Source organism: Podarcis melisellensis, assembly GCF_964234715.1.
Source record: "Podarcis melisellensis genome assembly, chromosome: 17".
NCBI lineage: Eukaryota > Metazoa > Chordata > Lepidosauria > Squamata > Lacertidae > Podarcis > Podarcis melisellensis.
Window position 1 is genome coordinate 9425199 of NC_138534.1, and position 18227 is coordinate 9443425.

An 18227-nucleotide genomic window follows, 5' to 3' on the forward strand; every position below is an offset into this window, starting at 1 on the left:
AATTGCCCTTTTCCGTTATGGGGTATCCAAGAGCCCATATAGAGTCCTTACGTAGACTCCCTATTGGTAGGAGAAAATAACAGAGGCCAAACAGAGAATATAGAGAAGCAAAGCAGCTAGTAAGCTTGATCTTTATTGATCTGTTGCAACAGGGTGCTCCCCTCACCCGCAGGAGAGGAGGAGGAATCCAGAAAAATGGCGCACTAGGCCTTATATGGGCTTTTGAAATTGCCACCCTGTAGATCAAGGCCACCCCCAGAAACATCATACATACATCACAGAAAAGGTGGTCTAAAACAGAAATTTGAATGTTGTTTTTCTCCTGTCCTTGTTTATCTCCTGTCTTGCAGGCTACTTGACTGGATACCCTGGGGAGCCTGGCCAGTCTTTTGTAATGATAAATACTTATTTCTTGGGCCAGGTCACAGGCTCACACCCTATTCATATCTTAAATGTGCCCTTAAGACAGGATTTGTGAGGAAAGAGACAATGGAGAGGTTTCCCACTTTGACCTTGCAGAGAAAACATTTGCTCAGTTTAGGAATCAAAATGGTTCCAGGTTGGTATTCCTGTGCTGATCTATGTACATGCTTGGTTGGTACACTTATGAACATTGCCATATATCTAAGACCTCAAAATTCCCAGCACAGTATCTTATCAGAAGGTCCCACAGCTAGTCTGCCGCTCTCGTCCAAACGCTGCATTTCCGGAGTCCTTCTTCAAAAAAGTAAGCAAGCCTTTGTGGCATCCAACGTGAGGAGCTGCGAAAGGGTTAAGGGGCTGAGCCGCAGTTTCCTTATCAGCTCTGCTGCAAAGGCAGGTTAAAGAATCTTTAACCTCTGTCTGCTAGGAGGAGGAAGTGTCACATGGCTGGGGGGGGGGGAGAGAGAAGTTAGTGTGGGTCATCACTTTAGCATCTGTTTCTCCATCTCACTCAGTTTTTCTGCTTCAATACTCCCCTGACTGGTGCTGGAGGGAACTCCCCCCCCCCCCAATCCGCCCCAATTTCCCGTTTCCAGTTACTGATAAAATGTCCCATGTTGCAGCGGAGGTACTTCAGTTGTTTTCAGATGACAGAGACTCCCCGGAGAGAAAGGTGCTGAGTTAACACCCAGGACGATCGGATCCGAGCACATAAGTTTTGACAAGACGGATCTTAACAAAAACAGCAAGTAAGTTCCTCTTGTTACAAGTAGTTTCTCTTTCTGGCGCTTTCTTTACTTGCTTTCCTACCTCGCTCACAGGTCGCCCCTGATCTGTCCCCCCCCCCTTTCCTTTTCCTTTTGTCCCCTCCCGGAGAAGAGCGCAATCGATGGATCCGTTTCAACGTTTTCTCACCGTTTGGACGCCCATGTTAATACAACCTCGGGCTACCCATTAGGAAAGGCGCAAACAAGAGCAAATGGAAGGGATGCCAGCGTGGTTAAATCGAAGAGTCAAGGAAGCTATACAATGCAACAAAGCTTTCTTTAAGAAATGAGGGTTTTGGGTGGTGACAAAGATAGAGCACAAGCTTTGGCAAGCCGAGTGTAAACCTTCTTCTCTGAACAAAGAATTAAAGCTGTGAAACTGAAATTAAAGCTGTAAGGGATGTTTAAAGTTCAGCAAAAGGGAAATCAGACAGAGCAGCACTGGGATTGTTACAGCCCTAATCCTAATCCAGGAGATGTTGACCCAGGGTGCAGCAGCTGCAAAAAGAGCAAATTCTATGCTAGGCATCATTAGGAAAGGAATTGAAAGCAAAACTTGCAATATCATAATGCCATTATTCAAATCTATGGTGCGATCACATTTGGAGTACAGTCATACCTCGGGTTGCGAACGCTGCGGGTTGCGCGTTTTCGGGTTACAGACCACGCCGAACCCAGAAGTACTGGAAGGGGTTACTTACAGGTTTCGGCGCTCAAGCATGTGCAGAATCACTAAATCGCGCTTGTGCATGTGCAGAAGTGCTGAATCACATCACGCGTGTGTGCAGACGCAGCGCTGTGGGTTGGGAACGTGCCTGCCGCACGGATCACGTTCGCAACCCGAGGTTGCACTGTACCGTGTACAGTTCTGGTTGTTTCACCTCCTTGTGACATCAGGGTGCTGGACCAGATGGGCCATTGCGGGTTATTCTTACGTTCTTTTGTTAATTGCACTGTGAAAAAGGAACGCCTGTCTTTTTCACTCTCTTTAATCACCAAACCTGGGTTTGATGTTGACATAATACTGCAAAATAGGAAAGGTAGTGGCTTTTTAATAAATCCCATTATCTAGGAGATTAGCAAATGGTATATAACCTCTTCTGCTTTGTATATCTCTCCATACCACAGCATAGCTGTGCGCTGCCATGTTTTAAGGCTGCAATCTTGTGTGCACAGTTGCTGAGAGTAACGGCGCTACCAGACTTCTATATTCTTTTTTATTCATTCACATCCCGACAAATTTAGGCTGTACAGTTAAAGCGGATTTGAAGCTCTTGTGAATCACACCCACTTCCCCTAAATATCAGGTTTTTCGGATAAGGAAAGTGTGATAACTCTTGATTTGATGCAACATCCTCTAGAGTCTCCCCAAACTCTATCAGAGTGAATGCCCAATGGTGTCTAATTTGTAAACAAAGGAATTGAGATGAGTGCCCCTCAGGCAGGTCTACAAATTCTCGGTAGACATGCACAGGAATGCACTATGAATGACAATAGCTTTCTAATGTAATCTTGGAGTGAGCAATGATTGTTTTTTCAGGGCGTGATTAGATAAATATGGGTGGAATTCAACATGCTATACTGTACAGTATTAATGTTCTATCTGCACAACCACATCCACTTGCCAGACAGAATGTCTCTCTCTCCCTCCCATTCACCCCTCAGAAACAATTTTGTGGGAAAGTCCTGTTATATAAACAGAAGTCCTCTTGCAGGCCTTTCACTGACGGGTTTGTTAAGTGAATTCTGCCCTATGTATCAATAGAAAGGCATTTTCACAAGGGACATTTAAAAGGTCACTGGGTTTTTGTATGTGTGTTTGTAAATTTGAATAAAACACACACCCACACACCCTGAGTATGGTATCAATTGAAAAACAACACACTGGGTAAGATATCAATTTGATTTTTTTTAAATGGGTAATTGGCTGGTTAGGAACATTAGCTAGCTGGCAGGACAAAAATCGAGTTGGTGGAGAAATATTTCCATTTTCTAAGGGTGCTTCCAAGTGGCTGTTTATTGTTGCTCAGACATGCAAGTTTCTCACAGCATCCACACCATATTGTCACATTATATTGCCATCCATATCTTGCCCCCCCCCACCATTTAATCATTATTTACCCCATAAATGGAAAATCCAGTGCTGGGGGGAGGGGAACTGCTGCCATTGTCCCATGATCTGCAATGTCCAAGTGACCCATTTATAATATTAAACCCTCACCTGGAAGCCTTCTATACCTCATTAGCAATATCTAGAAATAATTTGTTGGGGGTCTTCGCTGTTCTTGACATCATTTCAAAAAACACAAAAAGAAGCACAGAAGAAGTCAAAATGTTACATCCTATTGGACTCTGGTTGTTTTTAATAAGCGCTGCAATTTTCCAGGAATGTGTGTTTGGAACAAACATGGAATAAAACTCTTTAGTAGTGAGACCAGAAAGGAGAGCAGTGCTCAGAGTCGAGGGGAAGGGGCTTCCTGGAAAAGATAGTAGCAACGCAAGCCGATCTGTGGTTGACCTTTTCCAGGTAAATGTTCTCTCTATTCCCATGTTGTCATCTCATTTCCTCGCTTTCAGATGATGAACTTCCTCTACCTTCTGGGGCTCTTCCTGGCTGCCCCGCCAAGCCTTCATGCACGCTCCTCCTTGCGCTTCATCGCTGTGGGAGATTGGGGCGGGGTGCCCAACGCTCCTTTCTACACAGCCCGCGAGGCAGCTGTAGCCAATGAGATGGGGCGTACAGCAGCTTCGCTGGGAGCAGACTTCATCTTGTCCCTCGGAGACAACTTCTACTACAGTGGTGTGCAGGACGCCTATGACAAGCGCTTTCAGGTCAGGAGGTGGGGTGTGTGTGGAGAGGCTGGGGACACCATCAGGAGTCCTAGAATAAGATAAAGCTCAGAGTGCTGCTGAGTTAACTTGGACACAGCACACAGCCTTCACAGCACCAAGTTGGGGGCCCTGGGGTTGAGTGCCAAAGGTAAAGATAAAGGGACCCCTGACCGTTAGGTCCAGTCGTGGACGACTCTGGGGTTGTGGTGCTCATCTCGCTTTATTGGCCGAGGGAGCCGGCGTACAGCTTCCAGGTCATGCGGCCAGCATGACTAAGCCGCTTCTGGCGAAGCAGAGCAGTGCACGGAAACACTGTTTACCTTCCTGCCGGAGTGGTATCTATTTATCTACTTGCACTTTGATGTGCTTTTGAACTGCTAGGCTAGCAGGAGCAGGGACCGAGCAACGGGATTTGAACCGCCGACCTTCTGATCAGCAAGCCCTAGACTCTGTGGATCCCCCCAAATCCTGAATTACCTACATGAATTTATTTTAAAGTGTATCCAAGGCACCACCTGCACACTTAGCAATCCTCACTTTTAAGCAGAGGTTGGATGGCCATCTGTCTTTAGTTGAGATACTTGCATTGTAGAGGGTCAGGATGACCCTCAGGGTCCCTTCCAATCCTAAAGGTAAAGGTAATGGTACCCCTGCCCATACGGGCCAGTCTTGCCAGACTCTGGGGTTGTGCGCCCATCTCACTCAAGAGGCCAGGGACCAGCGCTGTCCGAAGACACTTCCGGGTCACGTGGCCATCGTGACAAAGCTGCATCTGGCGAGCCAGAGCTGCACACGGAAACGCCGTTTACCTTGCCGCTAGAAAGCGGTCCCTATTTATCTACTTGCACCCGAGGGTGCTTTCGAACTGCTAGGTTGGCAGGCGCTGGGACCGAGCAGCAGGAGTGCACCCCGCCGCGGGGATTCGAACCGCCGACCTTTCGATCGGCAAGCCCTAGGCGCTGAGGCTTTTACCCACAGCGCCACCCGCGTCCCTTATCCCTTCCAATCCTACAGTTCTGCGATTCTATGATTTAGAACCCGCCCTTCAGGCAAACAGGCTCCTGGAGTGCCTGATCAGATCAATATAAGCTCCTGCTTCTGCCCTTAGGCTTGCAATCTAAAAGACACAGCACAAAAGGAGAAAATGGAGGGGGAGGGGAGGGGGAAGCAAATTTCAGGCACCGCTTTTATTTTAATTTTTACTTTTATTAAAACGTTTAGAGAGTGTCAGTATGAAATGTTGCTGTGGAAATGGTTATATGTTAGATAAGGAACAACTGAAAACCACGGCATATAAATCTTCTCTTCCTTGAATGCACACACATATTTAGGCACTATTCAAAATATCAGTATTTACTGGAGTTTTTCAGGAGCATGCCGTAAATTTAGGCTTGTCCAAAGAGTGGATTATAGCTTTTTTGTGGCCTTAACGCAACAAATCCACATTTAAAAAAAGACTTTGTGTGGTTAAGGAAAGCAACAGGGAGATTGCACTGAAAAGTGTGGGGTGGGCAAATTATAAATGGGGAGGTGCATAACCTCTATACAAGCAAAGGAAGGAAGAGAGGCATAGTCTAACCTTCAGCATAAGCTCTCTGCAAGCAAATCCGGTTGAATGTGCAATAAACAGATTGTCCGGAGGAATCCATAAACAAAGGCGCTCCTTTTTCTATTGCAGGAGACATTTGAGTCGGTTTTCCAGGCGCCCTCATTGCGCAACTTGCCCTGGTATGTGCTGGCTGGGAACCACGACCACTCAGGGAATGTCACTGCACAGATTGCCTATAGCAAGATCTCCAAACGTTGGTAAGACTCCACTGCTGTAAGGCCTGTGAGTTGTTCTTGTTGTTAGTTAAGCTGCAGAGAGTTACCAGGTGTGGAAAAGTTAGGGGACAGATTTTGCGGGAGGAGGGGAATGTCTTCCAGTGTCTGCGCCGTGGGCCCCCTAATATGTTCACAGCAGAGGTAGGATTTGATCTGTAGGCTTTGCAGCCGACAACCTTAGCCACCAGAGTACACCAGCTCCTCTCTTTTTTGTATATTCTTATTTATTTTCAAGACTAAAATCTAGGTGGAGAATGATAAGAAATGCCTTGAGCACTACAGATATCTGTCATTTTTGAGTCAGTAACAGCTACTGCAAAGGTTGACGAATGCAATACATCAAGTAACAATAGAACAAATAACTATTCCTCTCCCTTCAAAAAAATATTTTTTTTGTTAGCAGACCATACACAGTGCATCCTCCATAATGACACTTCAGCAAAACTCTACTATAGGTGGAAGGCAAAGATAAGGTCAGGGCAACTGTTTACATGACAAGATATAAAAGGATAAGACCATGTGGTGAACATGAAGGAAGTACCATACCGAAACATAAATACAGATGTTAAGCATTCCAAATTTGTATACAGTATGAGGGAGGATGCTGTGTATTGTCTTCCCTATTAACATAATTAATAAAAGAGCTCCAAGTTGAAGTAACTTTGTCTGTCTTGTCGGTTTTGGAGTTAGTTTCCCCCTAAATGCAATATACCACACTTTGTGGTACACCAGCTCTAACAAAGCATCTTTAATATTTGTTTTTAATTCTCTGTTACAGTAACAAAACAACCAACCAAGCAAAGCCGCCCTCACAACGCAGCTTCATTGATTTGAAATTTGCGCCACAGATGAAGCAATAAAAAACCTTAAGTGGCTATCAAACCTCTTTCCTTGAGGAAAAATCTCTCTCAGCATCAAACACCTGGACGTTGCAGAGGATTCTGTGATATTGCTTACAGTGGTGCCCCGCAAGACGAATGCCTCGCAAGACGGAAAACCCGCTAGACGAAAGGGTTTTCCGTTTTGGAGGCGCTTCGCAAAACGAATTTATTTATGGGCTTGCTTCGCAAGACGAAAATGTCTTGCGAGTTCCTGCGGGTTCCCCCCCCCCTTTTCCTAAGCCGCTAAGCCGCTTAACAGCTGATCCGCTAAGCCGCTTAACAGCTGATCGCTAAAAGCCGCTAAACCGCTAATAGCGCTAATCCGCTAAGCTGTCAATGGGCTTGATTCGCAAGACGAAAAAACCACTATACGAAGAGCCTCACGGAACGGATTAATTTCGTCTTGCGAGGCACCACTGTACTTTATTTAATTATTCTATCGTTTCAGAGCCAATGTTTCTATAAAATGCATTCAAAGGGCAAGGTAGGGTGCTGGTCACAGGCCTTTGGGGCCTCAGTACTGAACTGGACTTATTCTGGAGTAGACAAGTGTACAATTGCTCTGTTAGTTGACTGCATAGTCCTTTAAAAAACAGGTCACACAACTTAGCTGAATTGTATATTGTGTTCTCATCAGAGCAACTGAGGCATTGAATTTGTAGATTATTCTCCAGTGATGTACAGAAGAGCTGAGAAAGGGAAGTACTTAAATGTTTCCCCGATGGTGTCCCCCCCCCAAAAAAAATTCACACCCACACACCAGACAGCTGCTTTCATACCCACAGGGGGAAAAGATACCTAGGCCCACATATCTCTTCCTCTCAGAGGAGAAAAACAGTTTGAGGATATTTAATGCACAAGCAGCCGGGGAGGGAGTTAGTTATTTCTTCTCCTGCCTCTATTCCAATGAAATTTGGAGCCCTGCCAGCTGCATTGCATAATTTTTAAAAAGCCGACCAAGAGACACTTCATAGACCTCCCTGATTGCATCTACCGTATTTTTCGCTCCATGAGATGCACTTTCCCCCACTTAAAATCTAAGGGGAAATGTCTGTGCATCTTATGGAGCGAATGTGTGGTCCCTGGGGCTGGGGAGGGGGATCCCAGGCTTCCCCCACCAGCCCCGACAAGCTCCTGAGCAGCTCTGGCGTAGCCCGTGAATCCTCCGCAGGGCAGCGGGGAGCCTTCGCATGGCTATCCCTGGCTTTTGCAGGAGGTGGGGGAAGGGACAGAGCGAGGCTCTCTCACTTCCCCCACCTCCCGCAAAAGCCCCCAAGAGCCACATATTTTTTTTCTTGAATTCCCCCCCTCCCCAAAAGTAGGTGTGCCTTATGGTCAGGTGCACCTTATGGAGTGAAAAAATACGGTAGTTTGTCCCAGAGAGCCTGAAAAGGTGCTGCTTCTCCTTGGAGCTGTGAGGTGACCCTTGCAGATCTGCAGGTACAAATCCTGGCCCCAATTAATCCCCCTTCTGTTTTGATGTCTGGTTAGGCCAGCCCTTGCGTGGGTTCTCCATCCCATCTCATCCACAGAGCTTTTGTGGCTGTGGAAGCATCCCACCAAAAAAGCCTTGTGATATAGAAGCACCTTCTCCTTCTTCTGCCTTTCTAACTGTTTTGCCTCCCGCTCTTTTCGCTACCAGGCACTTCCCCAAAAACTACTACAGGCTGAGGTTCAAGGTGCCCGGCACCAACGCCACCGTTTCCATTGTCATGATCGACACGGTGACTATCTGCGGCAATTCGGATGACTTCCAAAATGAGCAGCCCCTGCACCCACAGGAACTGGGCGCGGCTCGCTCCCAGATGTCCTGGCTCCGCAAACAGCTGGCCAGCTCTCAGGATGACTACTTGTTGGTGGCTGGGCACTACCCAGTGTGGTCGGTGGGGAAGCACGGCCCAACCACATGCTTGGTGAAGCACCTGCAGCCGCTGCTGCTGAAATACAAGGCCACAGCCTACTTGTGTGGCCATGATCACAACCTGCAGGTGAGCCAAGGAAGAGAGAGCCCCATCTTAGAACTTTGCTCTTGCACACTTCCTATAAAGACGATGCCCCTTGTGGTAGACAGTGGTAGATTTGGGCCTGGGTCTTGGGCTTCCTTTGTTGTTGTTGTTGTTTAGTCGTGTCCGACTCCTTGTGACCCCATGGACCAGAGCACGCCAGGCACTCCTGTCTTCCACTGCCTCCCGCAGTTTGGTCAAACTCATGCTGGTAGCTTTGAGAACACCATCTCGTCCTCTGTTGTCCCCTTCTCCTTGTGCCCTCCATCTTTCCCAACATCAGGGTCTTTTCCAGGGAGTCTTCTCTTCTCATGAGGTGGCCAAAGTCTTGGAGCCTCAGCTTCAGGATCTGTCCTTCCCGTGAGCACTCAGGGCTGATTTCCTTAAGAGTGGAGAGGTTTGATCTTCTTGCAGTCCATGGGACTCTCAAGAGTCTCCTCCAGCACCATAATTCAAAAGCATCAATTCTTTGGCGATCAGCCTTCTTGGTGGTCCAGCTCTGTTTTACCATCTGTAAAATGGGGAAGAATAATGATCTTGCTGCAGGAATAAGTGAGAAAATACACGCTAAACGAGCCACAAGTGCTATTGAAAAGTGTGAGAAGGAAGTTCTTACTTCATGACCTGTGACTGTTGGAATGTTGCTCCTGGTTTATGGCCTCTTTCCCCCTTCCTCCAGTTTCTGCCTCATAATGCTATCCCAACACCTGCCTTTTGCTTTTCATCCCATGTCTTGTGTCTCTTCTCTTCACCAGCACTTCCGCTTGACCACTGATCCTTGTGCCATGTGCACATCTCCTGCTGCCGCCTGACGTACCCTTTCCTCAACCTCTCTCGTCTTTTCCATTCCTTTCCTTCTCCCAACTTGGTATGTCTGGCACAGATAGCAAGTCCCTCTGGAGAGGAACTGTGCCATTTGATGGTCTGTGTAGAACTTGAGCGCTAAACATAAAAATGTGCCCTGTCTCTTCCTATCTGGCAGCCTATCTTGAACATATTTTGTAATCATAATCATTGCTTGATTGGTTGAAATCCTATGCTGCTTTTCATTCAAATGAATCCCAAAGCAGCTTACAAACAATAAATAACAATAACAAAATACAGTGGTAACTCTGGATACGAACGGGAACCGTTCCAGAGCCCCGTTCGTATCCTGAAGAAAATGCAATGCACGCCTGTGCGTGCACAGGTTGTGATTCGCCGCTTCCACACATGCGCATGATGTCATTTTTACCGTCTGCGCATGTGCGAGCAGCGAAACCCGGAAGCAACGCGTTCTGTTACTTCCGGGTCACCATGGAGTGCAACTTGAAAGCACTCAACCTGAAGCAAGTTCAACCCGAGGTATGACTGTAGAGCATAGTAGAACATCACAAGTACAGTGGTACCTCAGGTTAAGTACTTAATTCGTTCCGGAGGTCCATTCTTAACCTGAAACTGTTCTTAACCTGAAGCACCACTTTAGCTAATGGGGCCTAAATGTACCAAGCAAACACATACATAATTATATAAACCACATGTCTGAAGCAGCACAGGAAAACAGCCCTGGAACCATTTTGGCTCCCAGACTGACCAAATGTTTTCTCTGCAAGGTCAAAGGAAAATGGAAAAGATTCCCCATTGTCTTTTCATTCACAAAACCTATCTTAAGGGTATACAGTGGTACCTCGGGTTAAGTACTTAATTCGTTCCGGAGGTCTGTACTTAACCTGAAACTGTTCTTAACCTGAGGTACCACTTTAGCTAATGGGGCCTCCTGCTGCTGCCACACCTCCGAAGCACAATTTCTGTTCTCATCCTGAAGCAAAGTTCTTAACCTGAAGCACTATTTCTGGATTAGCGGAGTCTGTCACCTGAAGCGTATGTAACCCGAGGTACCACTGTACTACATAAATCACACAAGATCATTACAGCTATTGCACTCCACTGCCTTTCTTTCTTGGAGCAACACTGAGCTTCAGCAATACTGAGCTTCTCACAATCGTTCTACAGGCTGGAAGTTGTACCCCTGTCTCTTAAATAAAAGTCTGCCACATATACAGTGGTACCTTGGTTCTTGAACTTACTCCGTTCTGGGAGTCCATTCGACTCCTGAAACCGTTTGAAGACCAAGGCACGACTTCTGATTAGCTGCACTCAAGCAGAAGCCGCATCAGACGTCCGGCTTCTGAAAAACGTTCGCAAATGGGAGCCGATTTCTTCGACAACTAAGTCGTTCGAGAACCAAGGTTTCACTGTAATGTTTTCCCCACATGCATGGGCGGGGGGATAGCTAGGCAACAACATGATGGCTTGAGACACCCAAAAGTTATGCGGCAGTGATACTGGTTTGAGCCTGTTCCTCCCTTTCTCCAACAGTACCTCCAGGACAAAACTGGCTTGGGCTATGTGCTAAGTGGAGCGGGGAACTTCATGGATGACAACAAGCAACACCAACACGACGTCCCTGCTGGATACCTGCGCTTCTTCTATGGCCACGCCTCTTCTCAAGGGGGTTTTGCCTACATTGAGATTAATGCCAAAGAGATGAGCATTACCTACATTGAGGGCAAAGGCAAGTCTCTCTACAAGACCTCGCTGCCCAGGCGGAGACGTTTCTGAAGATGAGACAACAGTCAGCATTGGCCTTGTAGGGGCACAGTTGACCTCTCTGACACACACAAACACAGCACGCCTTCCTCCTAGGGCTGAGAACTGGCATTTGTGGGGAGTGTAGCCATTGAGAGAGCTCTAAGATCTCCTGTTTGTGAGGCACTCCTACTCTTCTGCACACCTCACAAGATCCGCCTGTACGAAACCAGTTGTGGTTATGTAGTTCCACCTTCCTCCCAGTAGAACCTCATCTCTTCTGCATCCAAACCATTCCTTTCTGAATGCTGCCTCTGAATCCTCATATGTGGCTCCTGCCCAGATATTGATAACATACCAGATCCAGAGTCATCACTGGTCCAGCTTAATCGCCACCTGGCTGGTGGCTACTACGAGCCTTTGTCATAGGTGTTAGGTAAATGCCATAGTGTTAAATTTTCAGCATTTCAAAATCTGCAAGAATGGAGGAACAAGCCGTAGCAGGCAAGGGTCAGAGATCTGCTCAGCTTAAATGAAATCCATACCCTTGCTCCTGGCCATTGTTCCAACCATAGGATGAGGCCTCCATTCAGTCTTGCTATGCCCATTGCTGCTTCCCGTGGGCAAAATGAGAAAGGAAGAATGTAGAATTGCCACTTAACCACCCCCAGAGCCTTCACAAGCTGCCTATCACACAAACAGATGAGAGGTAGAAGAACCAGACAACACTGAGTAGTCCTAATTCATTCCTCTCCTAGTACAAAAAGAGAAGAAGAAGAAAGCAGGGACTGTTCCCTCACTTACTATATAGCCTACTCCTGCAGCTTGGTGTCTGTAGCTGTCGTGAACGTTCAGAATTATCTCAAAGAAGAATGAACTTTTGCCTACTTAAGATCACCATTCTGAAACTATCTGCTGGCTCATCTGTTTCAGGTGTAAACAGTGGGACTCAGCTAGCTGTTTAGGGTTGGGGCTGAAAAATAACTTTGCTGTGTCTGAGCAGCACCCAGTGAAGCCAGGAGGTGTTTGGATGCAGATGACATTTGGATCTTTCCCCTTTAACTTTTCAAGTACATGATCCTCCTCTACGCACCTCTTATGTAGAAATTCTGTACCACACAGGCGAGGCTTTGCAGCAGTTTTTGGGAGATGGTGGCGATTAGTAAAGTGTGGGCATGCAGAACACCCAGATTTCAGGTCTTCACTTTAGTAATTTTATTGCCCAACCCCATGTCCTTTCAAGACAGTGGACTTAATGATTCAGTCGTTCATCCTATCCTGGTGAAACAACACTCTTCAAATGAAGAATGCAAGTTTTTCTGTGTGCCAAAGGAAGAGGAGCTCCGTCTGCCTTCTAAACAGCTGCTATTGGATGAATAAGTCTCTTCCTTTCTGGATTTTTCTTCCGGCTTTTCTGTTTTGTATTTGATTCTGCTCCAGACGTTAGTTGCTGTTATGCATTTTAAAGCCATTCACTTGCCAAGATGTTTATCTGCAAGATCAATGATTCTATGCAACCAGGATCCAGTTTTATTCTGTATATGGGCTCCTTAGGTTTGGTTGAAGCAAACATAGAATCTTCTAATGTTTTCTCCTGACTAGCTTTTCAATAAATTACTTTTAATATTTTAAATTAAAATATTTGGTGGGCTTTCCCCCCACCAAACTGAATTTCAGTAAGGCCTTTGTGAAGAACGGTTTGCGTGCCCAAATTGCTGTTTTTTTAAAAAAAGCTCAGAGTTGTTAATTCCAGATCTACTGGAAAACAGATTCCCCCCACCCCAATATCCTTTCACAGAGAAACCAGGACTCTCAGGGCCAGCTCTACCATTAGGCAAAGAGAGGCAACTGCTTTGGGCAGCAGATGTTTGGGGGGGGGGCAGCAGTAGCAGGGGAAGGTTATTTCAGTTTTGAAATACGGCAGTATATATACAAGATGAATGGAGTATGTGAATGGAATACAAAACATGCATGGGGTGAGGTACCATGACCTAATATTTCACTGCTAACATATAATAAAAGAAATGTGGTGCCACATCATCACACTTCGTTTACTAGACATAACCAGGGAAACGTCAACGGGTGGCAGACATTTCTCCTCACAACAGGGAGTTAGGCCTTTCCCCCTCATTCCTTTATCTCTGCTTTTATACAAACCATGCCTACCCTTTCTGTTTCCAAGGACATAAACCAAAAGGAAAACTGTTATTTTACATTTAAGCCGAATACTGGTGCCAAGAGACAATGGCTGCAGTGCAGGTGGGGGAATGAACAAGTCGTATTTGGCCTTTTAAATCTTGAGTTTAAACAGACTTAAAAAACCTGATGGTTTTCATTTCTGGCACACACTAGGCTAACAGCTTCATTTCTTCTTCTTCATGAGCAGGATATATTTTTCTCCAGTCATGAACATTCAGCTTTCATATTTATCAAGACATTCCAGACAAAACCAGGCTTGTTAGACACAGGACCTAATTCACAAATTAACAGAAACAAATTCCAAAAGGGGGAGACACGTTATTTTGCTACAGCAACCCCCCCTCCCCTGTTCTGTGGCACCTTAGAATATGAATATTACGTATGTGTGACATAAACACAATAAAATTGTCAATAAAAGCAGCCACATGACTGCTGTTTTTCAGGTTCAAAAAGAGTCAGAGAGATTAAGCACATAGTTGTCATTGCAGAAGAAGGAGTGATGAATTTTGCAGTTTATAGGTGGGGGGGGGGGGAGGACTTAAAAGAATCCAAACAGATCCTGGTGCCTCCGTAAGCTTATGGTGAGATTGCCCCCAGTCACACTGGCCCAAACGTCGTATCTGCATTGCAAGGTCAGCTGCTCATCTGCTAAAAGGTGGTTGCATTTCTTCTGAAGCAAGCATGTCCTAAGTAAAGGTAAAGGGACCCCTGACCATTAAGTCCAGTCGGGGACAACTCTGGGGTTGCAATGCTCATCTTGCTTTACTGGCCGAGGGAGCCAGCGTTTGTCCGCAGACAGCTTCCGGATCATGTGGCCAGCATGACTAAGCCGCTTCTGGCGAAACCAGAGCAGCGCACGGAAACGCCATTTACCTTCCCGCCGGAGTGGTACCTATTTATCTACTTGCACTTTTTGGTGTGCTTTCAAAATGCTAGGTTGGCAGGAGCAGGGACCGAGCAACGGGAACTCACCCCGTCGCAGGGATTTGAACTGCCGACCTTCTGATCAGCAAGCCCTAGGCTCAGTAGTTTAGACCACAGCGCCTCCCGCATCCCTCTAAGCATGTCATAAGAGGCAATAAATATTTCCCCTTCAGAGTTGCAAGTTATTGACCATTAAATCTGAAGAGCTGAAGATGTGCAGGAACAAATGAAGCTGCTTTATACAGAGTCAGACCATTGCTCCATGTCTACACCAATTGACAGTGACTCTCCAGGGTATCAGACGGGGGACATTCCCACCCGTACTTGGAAACACCAGGTCTTGAACAGGCAGCCTTCTGCATTCAAAGCTCTACCACAACCCATAAAGTCCTTTGTAAAGGTTGGGTGACAACTGCTGCCTTTTAGGAGAGGACATAACACCATGGCTTTATATTTTGCCTGACCTAAAATTTATTTACAGCACTTTTATCCCACCTCTGAATGAAGAGCTCAGTTTCTCTCCTCCCCATTTTCTCCCCACAACAACCCTGTAGAATTGACCCCGAGAGACCAAGGGTCACCCAGTCAGCTTCATGGGGATTTGAATTTGGGACTCTCCAATCCTCGTCTGATACTCTTAACAACTACACCACATTGGTTCTATGACTTCAATTCTGCAGCACTTGTAAACTTGTTTTCCAGTTTCTGGCTACTCTCAAGAGATACCAAAAAGGAACAAGTAAGATGTTATCTGCCAGGAGCTGGCTTCTCTTCACTAGAGAAGTGCAAACGTTGAGTCATAAGGTTCTTCACTCCCCGTCTCAAATTGCCGTGTCATTGGGAAATTTGTTTTAAGCTTGCATACGAAAGATGACACAATAAGGGTATAAGCTTAAGTGTGGGGCCAGTATAGTTCCCATTTTGGTTTTGCCAGCAGAGCTGGGAGGCTTCCTCAAAAACTTGTAAGCGGTATGATGTTTTTGGGGGTGGTCTGGAGTTTGAGGGTGGGCAATTCCCAAAGTCTATATAAGGGCGGGCACACCTTTGTTCTGGGTCCTCCTCCTCCTGCGTGTGAGGGGAGCACCCTGTTGCAACAGTTCAATAAAGATCATGCTTACTAGCTGCTTTGTTTCTCAATATTCTCTGGTTGGCCTCTGTTATTTTCTCCTACCGATGGAGAACCTACAAAGGACTCTAGAAGGGCTCTTGTGTCCCCCATAAGGAAATAAGGGCAGATTTTGTTTACAACACTGGTATAGCACAGAGGCGAAGTGTGTGTGAGAAAAACCAGAAATTCCTCAGGTGAAAACTCCGCATCTTAGTCATTAGTGCAGGAGTTTAGCACCATGTGGCCCAAGTATTTTACTTGAAGTTACCAGCTATAAATTGCTAGTGGGTGCCATATGCATGTGAAAGTTTGCAAGTCATCCGGGAGCCCAGATGGAGCATGTGGGACACTTTCCAAAATGGCTGCAAGATGTGACAGTAAAAAATTCCCCCAGGAGGCCAAAAACCCTAACTATTGCTTTTCAGGATAGAACACCCCATTTCCAAGTGCCCCCCAATAACCTCTGATGCAGATTTTTAAAAATTTGTCCTATTACATATCATGTAATGGTTAAAAATGCCACCCATATCTCCTAAATTATGGATTGTAGAGCAAAATAACCCCTTTCTTCAACACCATCTGCAAACAACAGCAACCATTAAATAACCCCCAAACCAGCTTCACATCTGAATATAAGATGAGCCCTGCTGGATCCCATTCAACTAGGTTGGCCATATGTGCTAAATGTGCTTCTAAATTATGGGACGTAGAGTAAAATCACAGCAGAAGCAAAGTAAATGTGATGTGAACACAGACTTGAGTGACAAAATAGGAAAAGCCTTCTGCACCCAGAAACGATCAAGTACTATCAGAAAAAGACAATATCAACGCAGGATATCTGGGAGAATGAGAACGTCTTTGCCTGGAGCTGAAAAAATGAAAATGTTGGCACCAGGCAATCCTCTCTGGGGAGAGCGTTCCACAGATGGAGCAGGGAGGGGGAAGGCTGCTGCTAAAGAGGTTTGTTCACTCGTCATCCTCCAAACATCTCCTGAAAGTGCCCCCCCAGAGAAGGGTCTTCAGGTGATGATGAAGAAGACTTGCTAGTTGCTTCTTACACAGAAACGGTCTCCAAGGGACTTACAACATATTTATAGGCATAAGCACAGGTAAAAGTATTGTTAAGAAGTTTGCAGGCAAGCCTTCAGTTTTCACATGCAGCCCTGAAACAACCCCTTTAAAAGAAATCTTCCATACTTGAGACCTGAACGCACTCCAGAATCTGGCACCTGAGGGTTAACAAGGACAACAGATAAATCAAAATTAAAAGTTACTGCACCAAAGAGGAAATTAGCTTATTCAGGAAAACACCATCAGTAAACAGCACAGACTAAGTTCAAAAGGGTTTAGATTTATCTGAAGGGGGAACTAGTAGACTGTACCTAGAGCCACTTGCCTTAGAAAAAGGTTTCTCAGGGGACAATGGTGGTTTGAATGGTAAATTCTAAATGCTTTGGGACAGTTTTCAGGTAAGGGCCTGAAGAATGCAGGTGGGTCATTTTGAGGCAATGGTTGAGAGTAAAAGTTTATTTTTGTAATGGGTAGCTATAGGTAATGATGAGAAAATGAGATTTTGGGCAGAAGCAGCCAGGGAAGAATAAAAGAGCATGCCAAGGTGAAGGAGAACAAGTTGATCCAAGATCCAACTTGGAATCATAAGATACGGGATTCCCTCATATGAGCCTGCCTGGGTTCTGAGATCGTCAGGAGAGGCCCTTCTCTCACTCCTGCCACCCTCATATGCTTGGTGAGGACACAGGGCAGGACCTTCTTGGTGGTGGCTGCTCCCAGACTCTGGTACTCCCTCCCCAGAGAAGACAGACTGACACCCTCCTTATTGAGCTTCCACCAGCAAATGACAATCTTCTTGTTCCAACAGTCTTATTTTGGGAACCGGCTGCTTTTAATGAAAGGGCTGGTGCCCTGCTGCTTTTTTTAAAATTATTTGTATGCTTTAAACAGATTTTATATATGTATATGATTTTAATTCTACTAATGTTTTTAATTATTATTATTTTCCTGTTTTTAGCTGTTCTTATCTGCAAAATGCCTTGAGTCCCTGCCAGGGAAAAGGGTGGGAAATAAATATATAAGTAAATAATTTTTCGAGTTCTCGCTGAGGGTGTGCAAAGGGTTGCAGCCTCGTTGCTTAAGAGTTGCTGCGCCGCGCCTGCCTGCGCGATTGTTCAGGCACCCGGCTGGTCGCCAGTAGAACGAGGCGCTGGAGACGGTTGGTTTGAATGAACAGAAGCAGTTCTGACGTTTCATTCATAATACATCCGGGTCCTTTTGTCCGTTGGCTTGGCGAATGGGTGGTTAGGAATAAACACAGATATATACAAGCGTATAGACTGACAGATAATGCGGTGAAATGGCGGGTTCTGTTTTGTTTTAATAAAAATCTCCTCTAGGGCGGAAGTTAGAGCTTTCCACAGAAATCATCCGGTGGTGGGGGGGGGGGGAGATCTTGGGCTTTAGCATAGCTGTGTGACTGGGGAGCATAGACGCCCCCCCAAAAAAAACAGCTAACGCAGGAGTTCCTGTGCTTTCTAACTCTGCTCTTATTTTGTGTGGGAAATGTGTTTTTTGGAATTTTTTCCAGTTTATAATTTTAAAAACAAAACAAAACAACACAACCTGCCTTGCCTGGGACGGAGCAGAAGGCTACTGTCTGCTGTTGTGCACTATGATCTTTTGC

General features: G+C 45.9%; 1 protein-coding gene across 1 annotated transcript; it reads left to right on the forward strand.

Annotated features, from left to right (window-relative positions):
- The first annotated feature begins 859 nt into the window (after positions 1 to 859).
- ACP5 (acid phosphatase 5, tartrate resistant) lies at positions 860 to 12436 on the forward strand. The gene is made up of 5 exons (XM_081894680.1): positions 860 to 1172; positions 3768 to 4022; positions 5701 to 5828; positions 8370 to 8715; positions 11089 to 12436. Exons 2-5 carry the CDS (start codon positions 3768 to 3770, stop codon positions 11329 to 11331), a joined length of 972 nt encoding a protein of 323 aa, XP_081750806.1. The 5' UTR covers positions 860 to 1172; the 3' UTR covers positions 11332 to 12436.
- The last annotated feature ends 5791 nt before the right edge of the window (positions 12437 to 18227 follow it).